Source organism: Glandiceps talaboti, chromosome 4, assembly GCF_964340395.1.
Source record: "Glandiceps talaboti chromosome 4, keGlaTala1.1, whole genome shotgun sequence".
NCBI classification, from domain to species: domain Eukaryota; kingdom Metazoa; phylum Hemichordata; class Enteropneusta; family Spengelidae; genus Glandiceps; species Glandiceps talaboti.
The window spans coordinates 12,344,557-12,366,119 of record NC_135552.1 but is presented as its reverse complement, the minus strand read 5'-3'; the positions used below and the strand labels follow the sequence as shown (position 1 = coordinate 12,366,119).

Below are 21,563 nucleotides of genomic sequence, written 5' to 3'. Positions count from 1 at the left end.
GTTTTGTTGCCAACCCACCCACCCTGACCTCCCAGAGTGTGTCCTATTATACACCATGCATGGCATCATGTGATATATACCTTCCTTTAATATTCACATTAGCAGTATGAATAAATTATCCTGCATCTCAGTAATATTATATCTAAAGACAAGATAACCTTGTTAACCTGCTAATTCTATTTATTGTAATTTTGTTTGTGTTAGTCTATTAGTCTATGTTAGTCTATTTATGTGAGTCTATATGTTGTTACAGTTTTATTTTTATGATCAGAGGAAATGTCTCAACTGTATGAGCTGTTGTTTGTGGCTGAAAATGACCTTGACATGATCACAGAAAACTGTTCTCACTCTCTGTATAAATATACTTGTTATTATCTCTATTTTGGCATTTATACAATGTCGACAATTTGTGTCATTTCTGCTTCACTTTGCATGGAAGTTCATAGAAGTAAACATTTCAAAGTTTCAGATGTGATGTTATGTCAAAAATGTCTGTGATAATTACATGTAAGATATTTTGTTAGTCCTCCTTCCTGAAGGTGACAAGTCAGGACCTCAACCAAGAATCATTAACAAACATATCACAAAGTCTTCTGTAACTTCTGAATGTGACATATTATGTCGTGTAAAGTTTACACATTTAGTTCTTCTGATCTGAGACACTGCTTTACCACAAGGAGACCCAGACTTAACTGGTGATTTTATTTACAACACATAAACATCAACAACAAAGAAATATGTAGTATCACTCGCAAGCATACAAATTCTACAAATCTTTCTTCAAATGAATTCTTCAGTCAGTCAGTCAGTCAGTCAGTCAGTCAGTAGTCTGTGAATCAGTAGTCTGTAGTTATTTTGATAAATCAATGGAATATATACATCATACAGACTATTAACAAAGTTCCTAATTAATTAACAGATAATGTAGTTTTGTATGTATCTTGATGTGCTGCTTAATCTACACCGCACAGTCAGTTGATGTGTTGTACAACTGTTTCTGAGTTGTCACTTTTCTAATACATAACAGTTTTCATTCATTAGTAAAGAAAGGGGATGTCATCACACCCTTCTCCCCTATAGCTAATCTAGTGTTGGACTTGAGATGCAGTGTTGTCCCCAAGCTTTGTAGTAACCTAGAGTAACAGAGAATGAAATTTGGTAAATTTAACTTGTGTCCTTAAGCTGTAGGATATGTTGTTGTGTTGCTTCAACCCCTACAAGTCTTGATGTATTGAAAGGGGTTGGCTACTGCATGATTGTGCCTCGATATGGCGTACCTCACAGATTATGGTGTCCTGTGTTAACTGTCATTTTGGCTTAAAAAGTAATATTAAACTTATAAGTTACAAGTACATTAATGGAATGAAGTACTGGGATTGCAAAAATTGTAACTGTAAATGGATATGACGGACTTAACTCTAACAAAAAAAATTGTGTGGTTCCGATTACATTCTATTTTAGATAGGTAATAGGTAGATTTTTTATTTTATTTTTTATCAGTATTTTTTTCACATGTGAGTGTCTAGTTCAGGTAGTTTTCCGTTGTTTTCCATATGGTCTCTGTGTTATTGGTTTCTTCCTATCGGATATACAGCCATTACAGATTGGAAGAACACTTTTATATAATTGTCTTTTTAAGTTGATACCAGTTTCCACTATTTCTTGCGAGACTTCACAATTTTTGCGATTTTATTATTTTTTTCTCGAATACGCAAATAAAAAAAAGTTTAGGGTCAGCGTGACAACCTAGGTGGGGTTGGGTAACTGGAACCAAACAATTTTTTTTTCTAGACCTAATGTAAAAGATTTAGCTTGTACATGTAGTACAAGTCTTTGTACAACATTACATTGCATCAGAAAAAAAGTCAGTATTGCCATAATACTACAATGTATATATGTATACCTCAATTCCAGCACTGTGTTCCCATTGTGTTCCACTGCTTGCAAGTAGAATAGTGTGAATACTGTGCTGTAGATCTGAGGAATGAGCTGTAGAATAATTAATATTTAATTATTGTGTAAATGTATGTTAACTGGGAGGAATCTGTTGTGCTGTACAAATAGTATTAAATTAGAAACATTTTGATACAGTTTTCATTTTCACTGAAATTTATTCACACACTTGTTGTCTTGTTTATATCTTAAATGGATTAATTATTTAGATTTTAGTATTCATCCACAAATTTCATGCACAATTTTTGTCAGACAATTTATCAAATATACTGTAGTGGACTGGATGTCAATTTTTGCAATGAGAAACAAAGCAGTGTGAATAACCTCCAGTTGAAAATAAACTATCTCAGAGTCACACATGTATGTACAAGCTATGTCCTGCATGTTCAACTTTACCTGTAATGAATTTATAATGTACAATCCAGACTCCTGTACGATTAGATTTTGTGAATTTTTTTCAGCATATATAATGAAAATTTCTTGCAAAATTTATTTGTATTCAGCATAGTCATTATTGTCAATTATTGTTTGTTTCTTTGAGAAAGCTCAACTCTGGTGTATATTCCCTGCCTTTAGAAGAGAAACCAGGGAATATAATTATTATCATATAAATTCTTCTTGTGAATGATATGATAGTTCTGGTTGTGGCAAGGTTAATATTTTTTTGTAATATTTATATAAAAAATATATGTAATATTATATATTAGATGTTATTTTTATAACAATAAATAAAAACGTAATTGTAATGTTTTGTAACTCTAACAGAGACAAAGGAAAAAGCTATTAGACCATTCCACACAGATTGTGAGAGAATTGGAGATATCACTTCGGACCAACCACATTCAGTAAGTGTCCATCCATTGATCTTGTCTTTTAGTAGACTGCCCCTTCATACTGAGTAATATGTTCGTACATGTAGTTTTTAGCCCCCAAAATGCACAATCCATCCATCCGTCCATGCGTACATCCATGCGGGCGTTCACCTTCATATCTCTGACATACACCAACCAATTTCAACCAAACCTGGCACAAAAGTAACATGCTATGTGAGACATATGTGTCATTTTGTTAACAAAGTTGTTTTTATAGCAATAGACAGTGACTAACCTTAGAATTGGAATGAAAAAGACTGCCCCCCCCCCTGCATTGTCTACATCTAGTATTTTATGAAACACAAGAAAATGGCACAGATTGTTCACTATAAAGTTGTTTCCATGGAAACAGATTAATGTTATAGTTAGAATAATAAAGTAGACTAAGCAAGAAAATTTAGGTGTAAAAAAAATTGTCCAATAATAGAAAAAGTTGGTCTAGAAGTTAAACAAACAAAAAATCCAATCTTAATAATTCTCATCCTTTGGGTCCACTAATAACAGTACTGCGAGAACATGAGAATGAATCCTGGGCCTTTAAGGGATGGTATAATGATACAAAAAAACCTTTAAAGTGACATTCTACATTTTGTATACGTCTGAATGGCATTTGTTGCATAAAATTTGTCATTGAATCAGTGACAATCATTTTTAACACTAAATGTATGAAATTTATGATTTTTTTTCTCTATCTACATTACAGGTGGGTTAGAGAATTTCTAAGTGAAGAGAACACAGGATTGGATACCTTGATAGACTATTTACATTATTTGCAGATAGCAATGACGTAAGTATCCCAAACATAGCCAACGATGTACAGATCCCAGTACCATACATGTCAACATGTCACAATAATAGTTTCAGTTGTGTGTGTATAACTTGTCCAAACTATAGATAAACCACAGAAATGTTGAGATTTTGCAAAATTTATTTGACACAATCCACTAGGATGTTTTGAAGGTGTCATTTCATCCAAACAGGAGAAAGACATGCCTTTCATAGCCATTTGCATAGATTTGATATTGTTTTGTTTTTGTTTTTGTTTGGTATACCAATATCAGAATAGTTCACAAGGAAATGAATTGTTAATATTTGAATTGCATCACAGCACATTGAAAAAATGCACTATTTATATATTACAAGGTGTCAAATAACCATGCACTTGTCATGATGTTCAAGGTGTTCATTTCTTTAAATTAAATATTTGATTACTTTACAGGAGGGAAGACTCTATGGAGGATCTTCTAAATGCCAAATCATCTACATCTAGACATGGTAAAGGTTTACATCATGCAAGTCATGCCAGAGATGATGTACATGTCTGTATTATGTGTCTGCGTGCTATCATGAACCATCAGGTAAGTAGACATGTGGTAACAATCTACTTCACATACACATACTTGCACACACACCACATACATGACAACACATGTGACATTGAAACATACATGTACAACACACACACACACAGACACACACACACACAGACACACACACACACACACACACACACACACACACACACATCCACAGACACATGCAAACACACTACAATGTGCTGAGACGCAAACATGCATACATACACATACTCTCAGACACAGTCATAATGGCACATGCACAGACATGCATCAATGATGCAAACACATGCACATGCACAATGACACACATACGGATATACATACACATTTAAATGTCCCATCAGAAATAATGTATGTGTCTGATCAGTAAAGTCCTGTTACTGTAATAACATTGATATATATATTTCATATAGCAAGTGTTCATATACTAATCCTGTGTAAATATTTCTATTTTTTGTTTCAGTATGGTTTTAATCTTGTTATCAACCATTCATCAGCAATTAATATGATAGCACTCAGTTTGAATCACAAAAGTCACAGGTAAAGTCAAATTACTCATATATGCCCCTCTGTATTATAAACCCCAATATGTACCTTGAATGTACCAGTAGGTTCAAGTATGTTGGAAGATTTTACGAGGAGGTGTACAAAATAAAACAGTTATACCAGTTTATATTGAGGTGTGTAATCTGATGTAGGAATATGACTAGGTACATGTATCCATAATTGACCTTTATTTGCTTTTACATATATAATTAGATGTTATTTTTCACCAATATTTTTCTTCGTTCAGCCAAGGAAAATATGAGTGACCAAAGGAGGCTGTCACTACAAGTCGCGAGATGAGCAGTGACAAAAACCCTTAGGTCATGGCTTGTGCACCATGGTATGATGTGTTGTGTTTTTGATTTTGCGGCCTTTGGGAGAGTTGGTTCTAGCAGGAGGCAATCAACTTTTTAAATACAATAACAAAATCAAAATCAAACCACAATATTTACCGTATATACAAAAGAAATCAAGGTAAACGAAGGGAAATCTGTGACAGAGGAATATGGTTAGATTGTGAGGTGTCTCAGTCAACGTTGACGGTTTACACCTCAAGTCATCTATATTGCTAGTAGGTGTTTTGTATAGCTTTACTATAGCGCCCTCTATAGTTGACCTTGTATTTACTTTGATACAGGTCATACTTATGAAGTGTATGAGGTGTCTGATTGTCAAAGAACTTTAAGTGTTTACATATAGTGTATGTGTATTGTTAGGACAGCTTTAGCACCCTCTAGAATTGGCCCAAAATTTACTTAGATAAAGATTGTGCCTATGAAGTTTCTACTTCAGTATTATGTGTATGTTGGAACAGAAGTCAACATAATGAACCAGAAATATAGTCATTTAAGGTGTCTGTCAATGAAACAACATTATAAAATGTACTGTTGGATATTGCCTACAGTTTTAGCACCTTGTTGCCCAGCGCGAGGGTTTTTATAACACTGACAGTTTCTCCCTAGCACATTAGTCTACCCATTACTAGATAGGCAGCGATTGAAATAAATTGTTATAACACTAGTATCTCCCAAACAGGTGTCACAAACAACATACTACTTTAATATACAAAGTCTGTTTATTTAGTAATTGAAAGCCATCGTACAATAAAACATTATTACTAGAAATGAGGTTGATGTACTGAAAGTGACAAATATAACTTACTACAGTACTTACTGTAGTATTGTATAGTTAAACCCCAATGTTTGAATCCCACAGTCTTGGATTAGTTCTATCATATCAGTAGAGCCACAGGGATCACACAGGATCGTTCTTTTGTTCTGGACCAACTCTTTCTACAGCACTGCCAGACAACTGTTTTTCACACCCACATTCTTATCCTAATCCAACTGGTCTTCAAATAGCAACTCATATCAGTCGGTGTGCACTTCACTCACATGATTCACTTTTCTTTAAATTTCAGGACAAAGACACTTGTTTTAGAGTTGTTAGCTGCTGTGTGTTTAGTCCAAGGTGGACATGAAATTATTCTAAAGGCATTTGATCACTTCAAAGAGGTATGTCTTAAAGGAAAAGTCCAGTCAGGCTTATTTTCACCATTACTACATTGAATCGATTATTACGATTAAAGGAAAAGTCCAGTCAGGCTTATTTTCACCATTACTACATTGAATTGATTACTACTATTAAAGGAAAAGTCCAGCCAGGCTTATTTTCACCATTACTACATTGAATCGATTATTACTATTAAAGGAAAAGTCCAGTCAGGCTTATTTTCACCATTACTACATTGAATTGATTACTACTATTAAAGGAAAAGTCCAGTCAGACTTATTTGTACCATTACTACAATTGAATTGATTATTACTATTAAAGGAAAAGTCCAGTCAGGCTTATTTTCACCATTACTACAATTGAATTGATTACTACTATCAACTTGAATGATAGACAGTGCAAACTCCTCTGTCTAGGCTTAAATGTGTTTTTTGGGTGATGAAGTAGCACCTTGGTGACGTACTCAACTTTGGAATCTTGTGAAGAAGAAGTCATACTCCACTTGACATGTGTTCAGCCATTTTTACATTTCCTCTAATGGTTTATATTAATTTACATTTACTGCTATCTCTTTGGCTTGGCACTGAGTCTCTTAGTATTTGTATGGATCCATAAACAAGACTGCATATTTAGTGAAAATTGTAAAGTTGGTGACTTGTAAAACTATGCTTCCCATTAACTTTGTCAATTCTCTATTCTAATAACCTCTAGGTCAGCCAGGAAAGTCAGCGTTTTGAAAAACTGATGGAATATTTCCGAAAATATGAAGACACAAACATAGATATTATGGTAAGTCTAAATGAAACAAATAAATTGTAAACAGTAATCTGAGTGAATCTGAGTAGGGTATAGTTTATTACAATAAGTAATGAAAATCGGGTCTTTCTACGTAATGTATGTGCCAGATTTCAGCGGAACTACAAAACCAATAATTCAGTTCATTATTTCATAAAATAGTTAACACAACTTTATTATCCTCGCAAGACTTTTAATTTCTAATATTACAGTGCTTTACTTTATACACAAACACATTCATAAAAAAATTTCAGAATATCACCATTTTTATTTTGATATTCAAAATTCACCATTGATTTTAAAACTAGGTATGAATGTATGCAGATACCTGTATGTTAAAAAGTTTCAAATACTATTCAAAATACTGTCACATGTATACATTACATGTCTTAATTACAAAGTCATTTACCCCTGTGTGTTTGTGTTACAGGTGGCGTGTATGCAGTTTATCAACATTGTAGTTCATTCAGTTGATGATATGAATTATAGAGTACACTTGCAATATGAATTTACACAGCTCGGATTGGATGAATTTCTTCTGGTATGTATATTTGTACTGTTATCACGACATTTTATTTGATATTTACAGGGACATAAAGTGAGTTTAGATATTTCAAATGAATTATATCTACACCATACCCCATGTTCTCCCTAAAATTTGTTCACAAGAAGGTTCAGAGACAGAATTTGGCAGCCATTTTGGAATCTAAAATTGGTTGATTTTAAGATCATTTTGACCTCCACTTCAAAAATTTGTATGGTGAACCCTGATTTTTTTTCTTGATTTTAACTGAGAATGGGTTGGAGTATTCTTGAACAAAGTAACAGCAAAAGTTGGAGATTTTTACTTCCGAGGCAGACTCTACTTTAATAGACAGTACCCAAGCGTTTGATTATTATGCCTGTGCCAAAGTCTTGTTCAAACTCTAACATAACATAAATAACATGAGAAAGAGAATGATAGGAGAGGATTGTATGTCTAAATATTAAGATGATGTAAGAAGTTTCTCACTTAGTATGGGTCATCTTATCTCTATAGTTGTAAACATTTGTACTGGAGTTGTTTATAAACAAACTTGAATGTGAAATAATTACAACGAATTCACATCTCTAGGCTATGCTTGGTTAATGGATCTGTTTGCCATTGTGTCATCTTTCACAGAAAGATCGAAGTTTATTTTCTATTTTCAGAAATTGAATTTGAACTTGATTATTGTAAGTGAGAAGTGAAGTCAGTGTTTTGTTTGTGGTAACTTTTAGTGACATTGGAGGGATGTTCACATGGTTTAGAATAAATACTGAACAAATAAACAAAAACAATTGATGTGATAATGTGTACAAGAATGTTAATGAAGTCATGGCAGATAACAGAGACAAGAGACAGTGGTGAAATGGAGTCCAAGTTTTCACTGTCTCTGTCCTTTCACCAGAAACTGAAGGTTTCCAAAACACCTAAACTTCTGTCCTTCTCTGCTCTTTCCACCACACAGAGGCTTAAACGTACAGAGAGTGAAAAACTAAGTCTTCAGATTAACGCCTACTTAGACAATAAGTTTGACGTTGCACAGTTACTGGAAGATGCTGAAACAAAACATGCTGCCTTGGAGAAAGTGGCTGAATTGGAAGAACAAATTTCACATGTAAGTGTAACTTTGAAAATGTACTAACGCCACATGGGTTCACTAATAATTTCATAGTAGAAAAAATGTTGACTCTTTAGATTGTGTGAGTGCTACCATGGAAGTAGAACATAGTTCCATGGTGCTACCATAGATAGTGGAGGGGTGTGTATATCACTGGTCACTGTCTATAGTGCTACAGTGTGTCTGAGGAGATGGTGTTGACTTCCCAATTATGGATTGTGAACCATAGTAGTCAGCCGCCAAGAAAAAGGCAGACTTGTTTTGTTATGTAATGAATTTTGTATAAATGTGGGGTTTGAAGTTATGGACTTTTGATGAAAGCAGTATCAAACATCTGTTACAGTAGAAGGGACTGTGTGTATAGTTAGAGCATGAAAGTATAATGGTTAGAGGTATATCCTCCCTCAGCCAGCTGTGAAAGTCTTGACACTTCAAAGGATTAGAACTATTCACACTATTGACAGGAAGCTGTCCGTAAAACAACAGACTGACACCTAGATAGACTCAGTGAGATCATAGACAGTTTGAGCCAATGAAATAGTGTAGGTTCTTCATCAGAAAATGGTGGACGTAGTAATTGACATGTGAGGAATTGATAACTTGTACACTGTTTAGCATCTGTTCATCAGAGATGAATTAAACAACTGATATTTGATGATATTTTTATTACAGACAACAGAAAGTCTTCAAAGACTGGAATATGAGTCCATGGCTAAGATTGCAGATTTACAAACACATCTAAACGATGCATCTAAAGAACTTGAAATTGTTAAGGTAAGGTGATAGCAATATATTCTGGTTTATTCATCTTGGTGTCATTTTAAAAAAAAGTCACAAAAAAACCTGTCATGTGATGAAAAGTGAGGGCTAAGATAACATGACAGTACATTTAAGTGGTGAACAAACTGATTACAAGATTTCCTGCAGATTACATGATCAGAAACAAGAAGTAGAATGTTTTGACTGGCTGAGAATGTAATACAACTTTTCCCATGAACACTGGGATATGATTATTCCCCCCCCCCATAATAGGTCACAGCTGAAAGATCTTACACTCATGTATTGCATGAAAGGATGGCATTTCCAGTTCTGTATGGTCACACAACCAGGATTCAAAAGTATACGGGACCGGACACACCACCCTTTCATGCAGTGATGGGTAATAGAAATTTATACACATGCACAACATCACTTGATGCTGAGAACTTTCTACTACAAACTGTCAGTCTTGTTCACTCTATGATAGATGGTGCTCTTTGTTATGATCACATCACACGGTAAGGTTAAAGGTCGTTGCATATTACTTGTGAAATGATTGTATATAATTGTGTAAACTCGCCTCACAGACTACATCTCTGTTAACATGAATATACTGTAGTTTATAAAAGATGAATTGATAGTAAAATGAAAATTATTATAATATTCGTGATGTTATCCCCACTAGACATATCAATAAATGATCATTAAACGAGTCATATTTTTACATATCTCTAGGAATTAAATATGAATGCGACCAATGAAATCAGTACACTGAAGAAAAAATATGAAGACAAAGAAATTGAAATCAAGGAGAAGGAAGAGAAATTAACCAAAGAGATAGAGTTATTGAGGAAGTCATCCATCAAGGGTGGACAACTTGTCAATGGAAGTGGTGTTGATGCCACTGATTCAGCCAAACCAACTGCAGCTGCTGGTAGGTCTATGTAGTCTGTCTGTCTGTCTGACTGTCTGTCTGTCTGTCTGTATGTCTGTCTGTATGTATGTATGTATGTATGTATGTATGTAGTCTGTCTCTCTGTCTGTCTCTCTGCCTATGTCTGTGTCAGTGGCAGTGCTGTTGATATCATGTATTCAACTAACTCATCTGCAGCTGCTGAGAGGTGTATGTAGTCTGTTTGTCTGTCTGTCTGTCTCTCTGTCTGTCTCTCTGCCTATGTCTGTGTCAGTGGCAGTGCTGTTGATATCATGTATTCAGCTAACTCATCTGCAGCTGCTGAGAGGTGTATGTAGTCTGTTTGTCTGTCTGTCTGTCTGTTTCTCTGTCTCTCTGTCTGTCTATGTAGTCTGTCTGTCTGTCTGTATTTATGTAGTCTGTCTGTCTGTCTGTCTGTCTGTTGGTATGTATGTATGTATGTATGTATGTCGGTCTGTCTGTCTGTCTGTCTCTGTCTGTCTCTCTGTGTGTGGTAGTGGCAGTGCTGTTGACAGTATGTATTCAGCTAAACCACCTGCAAATGTTGATAAGTGTATGTAGTTACAGTCTGTCCACATGTCTGTCTGCCTTGGTAGATTATAAAAAATTGGACTAAACCTACAGTCAATTTATATATAGTTTTGAGCATGTCATATTCCATATTTGGGATGATCAGCTGGATTGGTTCAGAACAAAGAATGATCCTATGTAATCATTATGGTTTCTCTGAACTTCTTGAAAAAGCACACTTAACATCTCTTGTGTCTTCTGTTATGTTTTACAGGTCCTCCTCCTCCCGCTCCACCACCTCCACCTCCACCTCCACCCCCTCCAGCACCTCCACCGCCACCACCACCATCATCTGGACCACCTCCTCCACCCCCACCACCAGGAGGTCCTCCACCACCACCAGGAGGAATGCCACCACCACCACCAGGAGGGGTGGCACCCCTTCCAGGATGTAAGTATAAACTGCTAAATCAGTATGTTTCACTCTGATTCATTTTAATATATCTGACATTGTAGATGCAATTCTATCATATGGCCATTCTTTATATATGGAATTCATGTGATTCTATCGTATGGTCTCCCTTGTCTCTTAGTATTCATATCTCATACACTATACATAATTAGTGATTTCCTTGCTGTATTTATCTGTAGCTGTTACCATAAAGAAGAGAGTACAAACCAAGTACCGTCTTCCAGCCTTGAATTGGGTTGCCATCAAACCTAATCAGATCAGAGGAACAGTATTCAGTGAACTGGATGACGACAAAGTCATGACTGTGAGTAATGATTACTATTTTTCATACATGTACTTGTATGGAATTCTCTTTATTCTGTGGGGCTTCTTTTTGGTGCACATAATTCTCAGAATCTTTCTGAGCATACATTGCTATATTTTCTAACTTTTCATGGTGTACATGTATATCATTCCGTAGACTCTATCTCAGTCTGTGGAGTATCACATTGCTAAAAGGGCTGTTTTGTATGTACCGATATCTACTGCATACTTGTACTGTGGGCACTCATCGACTACAGAGGGGTAATATCTGTTGACATGCAGCAACATGTCAACAGATGATTAGTCCTATGTAGTTGATTAGATCCCACTGTACAGGGATATTCTAGTACAATTATTTGGTAGATATTAGTACATACGAACAGCTAATAGCAATGCTCCCAAGGACTAGTGAGAGAGTCTAATCATTCCATTATCAGAGAATTAGTGACTTTGTGATCATGATTATCTTGCCTAAATCTGTTAAAGAATTTGTATTTGATCGTCAATTCAGTGATTTCACTAACTATATATATATATTATACTCACGTTGCAGAAATGTATACCTGAGTAGTGAAGAATCGTTGCTTTGTGTCTGGGCTGACTTTCAACAGTTAAAAGTGCAAAAAGGAGATTTGTACTTCTAAGTCATGTGACTCAGGAGGGAACACACTATGAATGTCAATATGTTATTAGGACACTACTAGTGCCTTGACAAGATTTCAAAGTTGAATAAGTTATTGGGTTACTCTTTTACTTCCCAAATTCATATTTAAGTTGATAGCAACAATCAATACAAATGTACTAAAGGTAGAACTAAATCTGACTGAACTTTACCGTGATTAATGAATTAAAATATTATCAGAGAAAGTTCTGTCATATCCTTGCTTGAAGTACATATGTTATGTGTTTTATTCTTTACAGGAGATAGACTTTGGACAGTTTGAAGAAACGTTCAAGACAAAAGCCCAACCTGGTACAGATTTAAAACGGAATGGTACACCTAGAATATCTACAAGAGCTCCCAAAAAAGAAACCATAACTTTACTAGAATCCAACAGATTACAGAATTTATCCATTTCTAAGAGAAAAATCGATGTTACTAATGATAACCTTGTCAAGGGTATCATTATGTAAGTGTTATTTATACATATGTTGTCTAACAATTCTGTGCCTCTGAACAGAACAACGCTCTCAGAAGTTTGACACTTTGTATTGATTTTTCATGTAATTACTTCTGTTTCAATAGCTCTTTCCAAACAGCGCCCCTAGTGGCCAAACTATACAATCTTTTGTCTTTCTGATAACTGGATTTTTCATGGCTCTTTCCAAACAGCGCCCCTAGTGGCCAAACTATACAATCTTTTGTCTTTCTGATAACTGGCATATGATGTATGATACAGCATTGCAGATTTAGATATCTGTAATTTACAACTTTGACACTGATAGATAACATGTATGGATATGTTTAACTTATCTTTCCAGGATGGACCTCAAAACGCTGTCTCTTGACAATGTTGAAATGTTGTTAAAGTTTGTACCACAGCCACCGGAGGTAAGGTTATCCACAATTCTGATTAAGAAAGTAACCTTTACTATGGAGTTTAACCATGTGGTCAAAAACCTTGAGGATCTTTGTTAAAATTTACTATAATGACAGTTTTTTACAGCCAAATTGTGATGTATGATCAATTTAAACTTAATCCAGTCTTTCCCAATTTGTAGATTTTGTGTACGAACAAAGACACAAAGGCACTCTCCCCCCCCCCTCCCAACCACCACCAGATCAAAAATAGGATTGTTAAAATGTAAACCTAGATCAGCTCGTACTAAAGTTAGAAATGTGTTTCGATCTATGTGCTGTCATTTGAGAAAAACTCACTATCAGAGATACTATTCTTCTGTGAGTTAGTCTGTCTTGTCAGACTTCATGAATATATGTCTTCCAGATATACTAAGGTACGCATACATCACCCCCTGGCAGCTGTGTCACTCAGGCTCAGTTCATGCACCTTACAATATTAGGAAGACACATCATCATGAAGCCTTGCAAGTGAGACTAACTGTGTGTCAATGTCAACATGCCAGTACATCAATGTCCATTGCTAGCTTACATACACACATACATACATACATACATACATACATACATACATACATACATACATACATACATACATACATACATACATACACACACACACACACACACACACACACACACACACACACACACACACACACACATACATACATACATACATACATACAAACATGTTGATTGATACTTTTAGTGTGTGTGTGTGTGTGTGTGTGTGTGTGTGTGTGTTAGCTTGCCAATAGCAGATTTACCATTGTCATAAACACTTTCAATAATATCAATTGAAATGTCATTTACAGGTGAATGCATACAAAGAGTATGAGAAACAGAAGAAATCAATAGATAAGTTGACAGAAGAAGACAAGTTGATGATGGCTGTGAGTACACAATACACTGTCCACTATACTTTGACAACCAGTCATTGGGAGAAACACATTGCAGAGTCTCTGACAGATTTCTATACATTCAGGTCTTATTTCAAAATTTGAAATGAGGTTCATATATTGCAGTGACTAAAGAAACAAAATTGGCAGACAAAATATGTAATGTTTTATGTTATTTTAGTTTGGGATGGGAGCTAGGAAAGAGGGAGTTGTATATAAAAGGTTCTCATTATGACAAATCAAGGTGTGTTGTACATAAGAAGTAAGGAGTGACTGTCCAAGACTATATTGTGAATTATTTCTCCCCCCCCCAAAAAAAAAAAGAAGAAAAAAAAGAAGAAAAAAAAAACATTCTAGATGTCTCCTAGAGCAATTACAAACTTAGTGAGTATACATGGCTCCCTGATGTAAGCTTGTACAAGATGTCTCCTACAATTACCCAGAATGCACTATCTAATCATGTCTGCAAGTTTTACTGTCCACTGTGTAAACACACACCCTATGTATGTAGTAATTACTGTGTATACTTTGACTTTCAGCTCAGTAAAATAGAAAGATTGAAGCAGAAATTAACCATGATGGCATATATAGGCAACTTTATAGACACATACCATAATCTTACACCGGTAAGTTATATATACAATGTATGACCTGTTCCTTCCTTCCTTGCCAATCTCGCAGCAAAATAACTATATTCAAAGATGTATACACCCTTGATCAAAGTATAGGAAACTGCTACGTTGGGTCCCATGTGTTAGTGCGTGTTCGTGCGTGTGTGTGTGTACGTGCGTGCATGTGTGGATGAAGATTTGTTAAATACACTATGTTGCGAGTGTTTGTCATGTGAAAGCATTAACTTAAGTCAAAGTAATTTAGTTCTTTCTATATTAAATGGATGTTATTGTGTTAAGTGAATACATCAGTCAAGTATATTACAAATTGTAGGGTTGTTAGTGGCCTGCCGAGGGGTTAAAACAATGAATGAACCTACCCTTGGATTAGGTTGTAGGATTCAGATCCCTCCTATTGATGCCATTGTGGCTTTGAGTCAAAGTAGAGAATATTTGATACATCCAGCATATTACCAACATATTACAACATATTTCCAGCATCTTACCAGCATATTGTCAGCATATTTCCAGCATATTACCAACATATTACCAGCATATTACCAACATATTACCAGCATATTTCCAGCATATTACCAACATATTGCCAGCATATTACCAGCATATTATCAGCATATTTCCAGCATATTACCAGCATATTACCAGCATATTACCAACATATTACCAACATATTTCCAGCATATTGTCAGCATATTGTCAGCATATTACCAGCATATTACCAGCATATTGTTAGTGTTGGACTTTACCATTATTTACCAATACTTGCATAGATTATTTACCACCAATCATTACCTATGTTATCAAATATCTAACTGTCTAGTTTTGACTCTTACAGCAACTCAAAGCTGTTATCAAGTATCTAACTGTCTAGTTTTGACTCTTACAGCAACTCAAAGCACTGATTGCAGCATCCCACTCAATAAAGAACTCAGACAAGCTTAAAAAACTTTTAGAGGTGAGTGTCGTAGATTTTAAGGTAGTCTACTAATAAGGGATTTTACATCTCGTTGCAGAGCTCACGTGTTATGTAAATATGCCTAGCAACAACGGTTCTCAAATGTGATCATTGTCAAGCTTTTACTGTGGCTATGTGCAATAATGATGACAACAATAGTGTTGCTAGGTCTTTGACACTTTCGGCTTGACCACCATCGCATGGTTGCTATGGGTGCAGTGGCTTGTGTGGGATCTCTTGAGATCTGCCGCAAGATGAAAAACAGCCTATTGCCATGGAAATCAAATTTCATCTATTTTCTCCAAACTTTGTCATATGCAAGTTTGTTCCTTATCCTTTTGAAATAATAAAAGAAATTTAGGGGTTCACTGTCTTGTTGTCAAGGAAACCGACAATCTTGTATTTTCCCATAGAGTTAACACAGTCGTCAATAATCGTATTGGATTCTAATTTTGAAATCGTGTTGACTTTTATATTGGATGGTAAATCCTGATTTTTTCGTCTTGATTTTAATTGAGTGTGGGTGGAGTTTTCTTGAATAAAGGATCAGCAAAAGTTTACAACTTTATTTCCAATACACAGATAAAATATCTTATATGTGTACTCTAAGAATACCACACTGGTACTTCAAATCTACTTATTACAGTGCTTTGTTGTGCATTTTGTAATTTTGCTCTGTGTGTTTGGGGGGGGGGGGGGGGGGGCATGCGGATGTGTGACTGTGACTGATACTGTCTATAGCTGTTTACCTATGACATACATTTGTATATCTACATGTATATCTGATTCACAACAAAAGAACTGACATTGAAAACTTGAATGATCACTAAGAGCTGTGTGTGTGTGTCTATTTCAGATCATTCTTGCTTTTGGTAACTACATGAACAGTTCTAAGAGAGGGGCAGCATATGGTTTCAAGTTGCAAAGCCTTGATATGTTATTAGAAACTAAGTCTACAGATGGTAAAATGACTCTACTACACTACATTACAGACGTAGTGTCAGAAAAGTACTCTGATATCTGTGAATTTACTACAGATCTCATGTATGCTGAGAAGGCTAGTAAAGGTGAGAGTTATACTTCTTATGGAAAGGTGGGATAACTGATATCCAAACTCAGTTGATCTGAATTTGTGTAGTTGCTTCCTTTGAAAGTATTTCATGCTTCAATGGAAAACTTCAGTTATACTGAAAAAATTGGTTGGCAGGCAGATTTAGGTTTGGTGGTTTCTCCCAAGGAGGTTGATGGTCCAGATTGGCAGTCCGGATTCTCCATTCTCTCCTGTCGTATGCAAGCCTGGCACAAGCCTAGAAAGCCTGGCAGTCAAGAAACATGTTAATAAAGACGTCTAATCTAACCTTTAGCAAACATAGGATTTATGCACCACTTTTACACTGAGCTTAGAGACTTGTTGTTGTTGGATTTCTAATCTAGTGATCTTAACTTATGTCAGGTATTATGAGCTTTTCAGCACTAGATATCCAGCTGTATATGCCTTAGTAATAAATGAATCAAGTTATTTACAGAGCATGTCAATAACAATCCATCATACATCGAGAGGCACTTGTAGTTATCTACTTTTTTCTAACAGTCAGTGGCTAACTTTATTTTCTAGTCCAAACACATGAAAGTCATATGTAGACATAATGATGGCATTGCTTTATATTGATGCTCCAAATGGATTTCATACAGCTCTCGGTGGTAATTTCAAATGCCGAATCAATTCCTGTGTGTACAACGCTTGCCATATCTTAGGGTCACAAGATTAGAAAATCAGCAAGGCTGTGCATGGAGTGGGTGTATTACACTGGAAGCTTTCTGTGATGTCTGAAAGTTAGAAATGAACCACCAACACTTACCCTGATATCAATATCATCTCTTACAGCCAATATTGAAAATATCAAAGCTGATATTGATGAACTTGTGAAGGGAATGGATATGTGTAAGAGAGAATATAGCAATAGGAAAGATAATCTGGTACTTCGAGATTTCCTGGCTAACTCAGAAGATAAACTCAAAAAACTTGAAAGTGACTTTAAGAATGCCAAGGTGAGTACAGATCAGATTTTTACTACTTCTTAGGATGTCATATTGTGTGAACTGTTGAGGAGTTATAATAGACAAATGCAAAGAGATTGTGAATGTGATGTCATCACAACAGTTTTTCCCATCAACCTGTGCAAGAAATCCCAAAAATTACTGAACACATGTCAAGTGCAGTAGAGTTTATTTACATGATTTCAAAGTTGACTAAGTTACTGATGTGTTATTGTTATTACCCAAAATCATGTATAAGTTGATAGCAGTAATCAATACAAGTATACAGGCAACAGACACAAGCTTGACTGGACTTTTTCCTTCAAGTTGATAGCAGTAATCAAAACAAGAGTATTAAAGGTAGAAATAAGTCTGACTGGACTTTTTCCTTCAAGTTGATAGCAGTAATCAAAACAAGAGTATTAAAGGTAGAAATAAGTCTGACTGGACTTTTTCCTTCAAGTTGATAGCAGTAATCAAAACAAGAGTATTAAAGGTAGAAATAAGTCTGACTGGACTTTTTCCTTCAAGTTGATAGCAGTAATCAAAACAAGAGTATTAAAGGTAGAAATAAGTCTGACTGGACTTTTTCCTTCAAGTTGATAGCAGTAATCAAAACAAGTGTACTAAAGACAGAAATAAGTCTGACTGGACTTTTCCTTTAAGTTGATAGCAGTAATCAATACAAGTGTACTAAAGGCAGAAGTAAGTCTGACTGGACTTTTCCTTTAAGTTGATAGCAGTAATCAATACAAGTGTACTAAAGGCAGAAGTAAGTCTGACTGGACTTTTCCTTTAAGTTGATAGCAGTAATCAATACAAGTGTACTAAAGGTAGAAATAAGTCTGACTGGACTTTTCCTTTAAGTTGATAACAGTAATCAATACAAGTGTACTAAAGGCAGAAGTAAGTCTGACTGGACTTTTCCTTTAAGTTGATAGCAGTAATCAATACAAGTGTACTAAAGGTAGAAATAAGTCTGACTGGACTTTTCCTTTAAGTTGATAGCAGTTAACAATACAAGTGTACTAAAGGTAGAAATAAGTCTGATTGGACTTTTACTTTAAATTGATAGCAGTAATCAATACAAGTGTACTAAAGGTAGAAATAAGTCTGACTGGACTTTTTCCTTTAAATGTATTGCTGTAGACAAAATACAATAACATATAGAATTATGTAGTTTTATATTTACAACTTTTCTGTTTCCATTCTTTTCAGGACGCATACAGTGAAGTTGTAGGATATTATGGTGAAAATGCTAAAATGATGCCTCCTAATACATTCTTTACATTTTTTGTTCGCTTCCAAACAGCATTTAAGGTAAGAGCTGTTAGTATATTTTGTTTCCTGCTAATACCTAGTCTTGTTAGCTGAGACATGATGATAGTACCTCTGTCTGGACACTTTTTTTTTATTATTAAGCTTTCACAAGAAGAGAAAGCAACAATTAAAAAAAAAGAAAACACGATACATTACAATCATACAATTAATGTCAAAATGGCATCAGCAACATGCTAAGAATTTGACAACTCTGTGGATCCTTTGCATATAAAAGCTGTCTGACACTGTCCATCAGCCCATCTGACATACGAGATGTTTTCAGTAATCACATATACAGGGTTTATTTTATTTTGTACATTAGATGGCAGTCTTACATTTAAAATATTTGTCAAGACAAAGAGATTGTGGTAAATGTAGTGTCAGCACCAGAGGTTTTCCCATAAACCCTTGCAGAAAATTCACAAGATGGCCGAACACATGTCAAGTGCAGTTGGGCTTCTTTACAAGATTTCAAAGTTGAGTTAGGTATTGAGGTGTTATTTTATCACCTAAAATCACAATTACGTTGATAACAGTATTAAATCAATACAAGTGTACTAAAGGTAAAAATAAGTCTGACTGGACTTTTCCTTTGGTAGAGTTGTTGTAGGGGATATTTCACCATTACTAATCATTGTACTGTTCCTATTTGTTGCAGAAAGCAAAGAATGACAATACACAAAGGAGAAAACTGCAGGTAAGATTAAACTTTTTGTTGTATTCTAATGTTTAGTACTTTGTACTGTTTGTTCATATTCCACAACATTGTGTTTCTTCTGTGTAGTTCTTTGACTCCCTCTCAGTCCTCAGAGCATCACATCACTAAAAGGGCTGCGATAACAATGACATGGAGTATCCGATTCTCCAAGGACTGTGAGAGAGTCTTTATAGTTGTATGGCCTCAGATTGAACGATTCATTGTTGTTGGTGTTCCTGTTCAACTGAATTATTTACATATGTTACACAATGACAAATGTTACAGTTCCTGATTGTGTGTCCTAGTGAAAGGAATATGAATGAATGAATGAATGAATGAATGAATGAATGAATGAATGAATGAATGGATGAATGAATGAATGAATGAGTGAGTGAGTGAATGAGTGGGTGGTTGGGTGGATGGATGGATGGATGGATGGATAGATAAATGAATGAATGAGTGGGTGGGTGGATGGATGGATGGATAGATGCATGCATGCATAAATGATTGAATGAGTGGGTGGGTGGGTGGGTGGGTGGATGGATGGATGGATAGATAAATGAATGAATGAGTGGGTGGGTGGGTGGGTGGATGGATAGATAGATAAATGAATGAATGAGTGGGTGGGTGGATGGATGCATGCATGCATGCATAAATGAATGAATTAGTGAGTGGGTGGGTGGATGTATGAATGGATGCATGAATAAATAAATAAATAAATAAATAAATGAATGAATGAATTAGTGGGTGGATGGATGTATGAATGGATGCATGAATAAATAAATGAAAGAATGAATGAATAATTGAATACATAGATAAATGACTGAATGACAGATTGGGTGTCAGAAAGGTTGACTGACTGACAATGAGTAAATGAATGAATGAATTAACGAATTAGTGCATGAATAAAGAAATAAATGAAAGTAGTAGTACTTAACTGATGGTGTGTCCAAGTCAAGTAAAGAGAATGAATGAATGAGTGAGTGAATGACAAATAAATACATTGATAAATAAACATCAAACTAAATGACTAGATACATGTAAATAATAAATATTAAATACAAAGTGTTATTGTTTCTGTCTCATCACAGGAGGTACAGGCAGCAGCAATTGCTAAAAGTAAACCTGATGTTGGTCATAAACATAAGCAGCAGGTAAGAACCTTATTTTGTACAATGGATCACTTCCATGATTTCACACAAATGATGAATTCAAATTCTAACTGTTGTATGTAAATCACTGATGACATAAATTGGAATATCAAAAGTTAGTGCAATGGTGACTCGGGATATAAACTCACAATTACAAACATTTTGTTTGGTTGTAGAGATCTGAAAGTTTATTCAACTTCTTCAATCTATATCAAACTTATTCAATATGTAAAATCTTACTTTTGGTCCTTTTGAGTATAGACAAACTTTTTGAGAAAACAGACAATTATTGATTGTCCATAAATTTATCAGCTCAGCAGTGAGTCCAATCTGATTAAAATCTGATGTAGGATTTCCTTTATTATACTCCTTTGTATATTTTTGTTTGCCTTTGAGTTTGTTCTTAGAGTTTGTTGCCTCTTTCTTCATAGATTAGATTGCAGTGAGTCAGACTTACTAGTTAGTATAAGTGATGACGCCCATGAATCGCCATAGTGATGTAAATAATATTGTTTTCTCTTGTTGTATTTTACCAACAGAATGCCATGATTACTGAATTAAGACGTAAACAAAACATGGAGAAGAAAGAACAGGTTGCTGATGGTACAATAGAAAATATCCTTACTGGTAAGTCCT

General features: G+C 35.1%; 1 protein-coding gene across 2 annotated transcripts in view; it reads left to right on the top strand.

The window, feature by feature from the left end:
* Positions 1 to 21,563, top strand: part of LOC144433965 (formin-like protein 2) — a 56,352-nt gene that overhangs the window by 28,735 nt on the left and 6,054 nt on the right. For both annotated transcript variants that reach the window (XM_078122385.1, XM_078122384.1), the window contains 23 exons: positions 2,719 to 2,798; positions 3,529 to 3,612; positions 4,045 to 4,183; positions 4,647 to 4,723; positions 6,150 to 6,243; positions 6,953 to 7,030; positions 7,467 to 7,577; positions 8,527 to 8,676; positions 9,352 to 9,453; positions 10,174 to 10,372; positions 11,157 to 11,333; positions 11,534 to 11,658; positions 12,579 to 12,787; positions 13,140 to 13,209; positions 14,055 to 14,132; positions 14,678 to 14,764; positions 15,654 to 15,722; positions 16,579 to 16,789; positions 17,608 to 17,771; positions 18,978 to 19,079; positions 19,738 to 19,776; positions 20,868 to 20,930; positions 21,467 to 21,554. In XM_078122385.1, the coding sequence (XP_077978511.1) occupies positions 2,719 to 2,798; positions 3,529 to 3,612; positions 4,045 to 4,183; positions 4,647 to 4,723; positions 6,150 to 6,243; positions 6,953 to 7,030; positions 7,467 to 7,577; positions 8,527 to 8,676; positions 9,352 to 9,453; positions 10,174 to 10,372; positions 11,157 to 11,333; positions 11,534 to 11,658; positions 12,579 to 12,787; positions 13,140 to 13,209; positions 14,055 to 14,132; positions 14,678 to 14,764; positions 15,654 to 15,722; positions 16,579 to 16,789; positions 17,608 to 17,771; positions 18,978 to 19,079; positions 19,738 to 19,776; positions 20,868 to 20,930; positions 21,467 to 21,554 (2,596 nt within the window). The remainder of the gene's footprint in view (positions 1 to 2,718; positions 2,799 to 3,528; positions 3,613 to 4,044; positions 4,184 to 4,646; positions 4,724 to 6,149; positions 6,244 to 6,952; positions 7,031 to 7,466; positions 7,578 to 8,526; positions 8,677 to 9,351; positions 9,454 to 10,173; positions 10,373 to 11,156; positions 11,334 to 11,533; positions 11,659 to 12,578; positions 12,788 to 13,139; positions 13,210 to 14,054; positions 14,133 to 14,677; positions 14,765 to 15,653; positions 15,723 to 16,578; positions 16,790 to 17,607; positions 17,772 to 18,977; positions 19,080 to 19,737; positions 19,777 to 20,867; positions 20,931 to 21,466; positions 21,555 to 21,563) is intronic.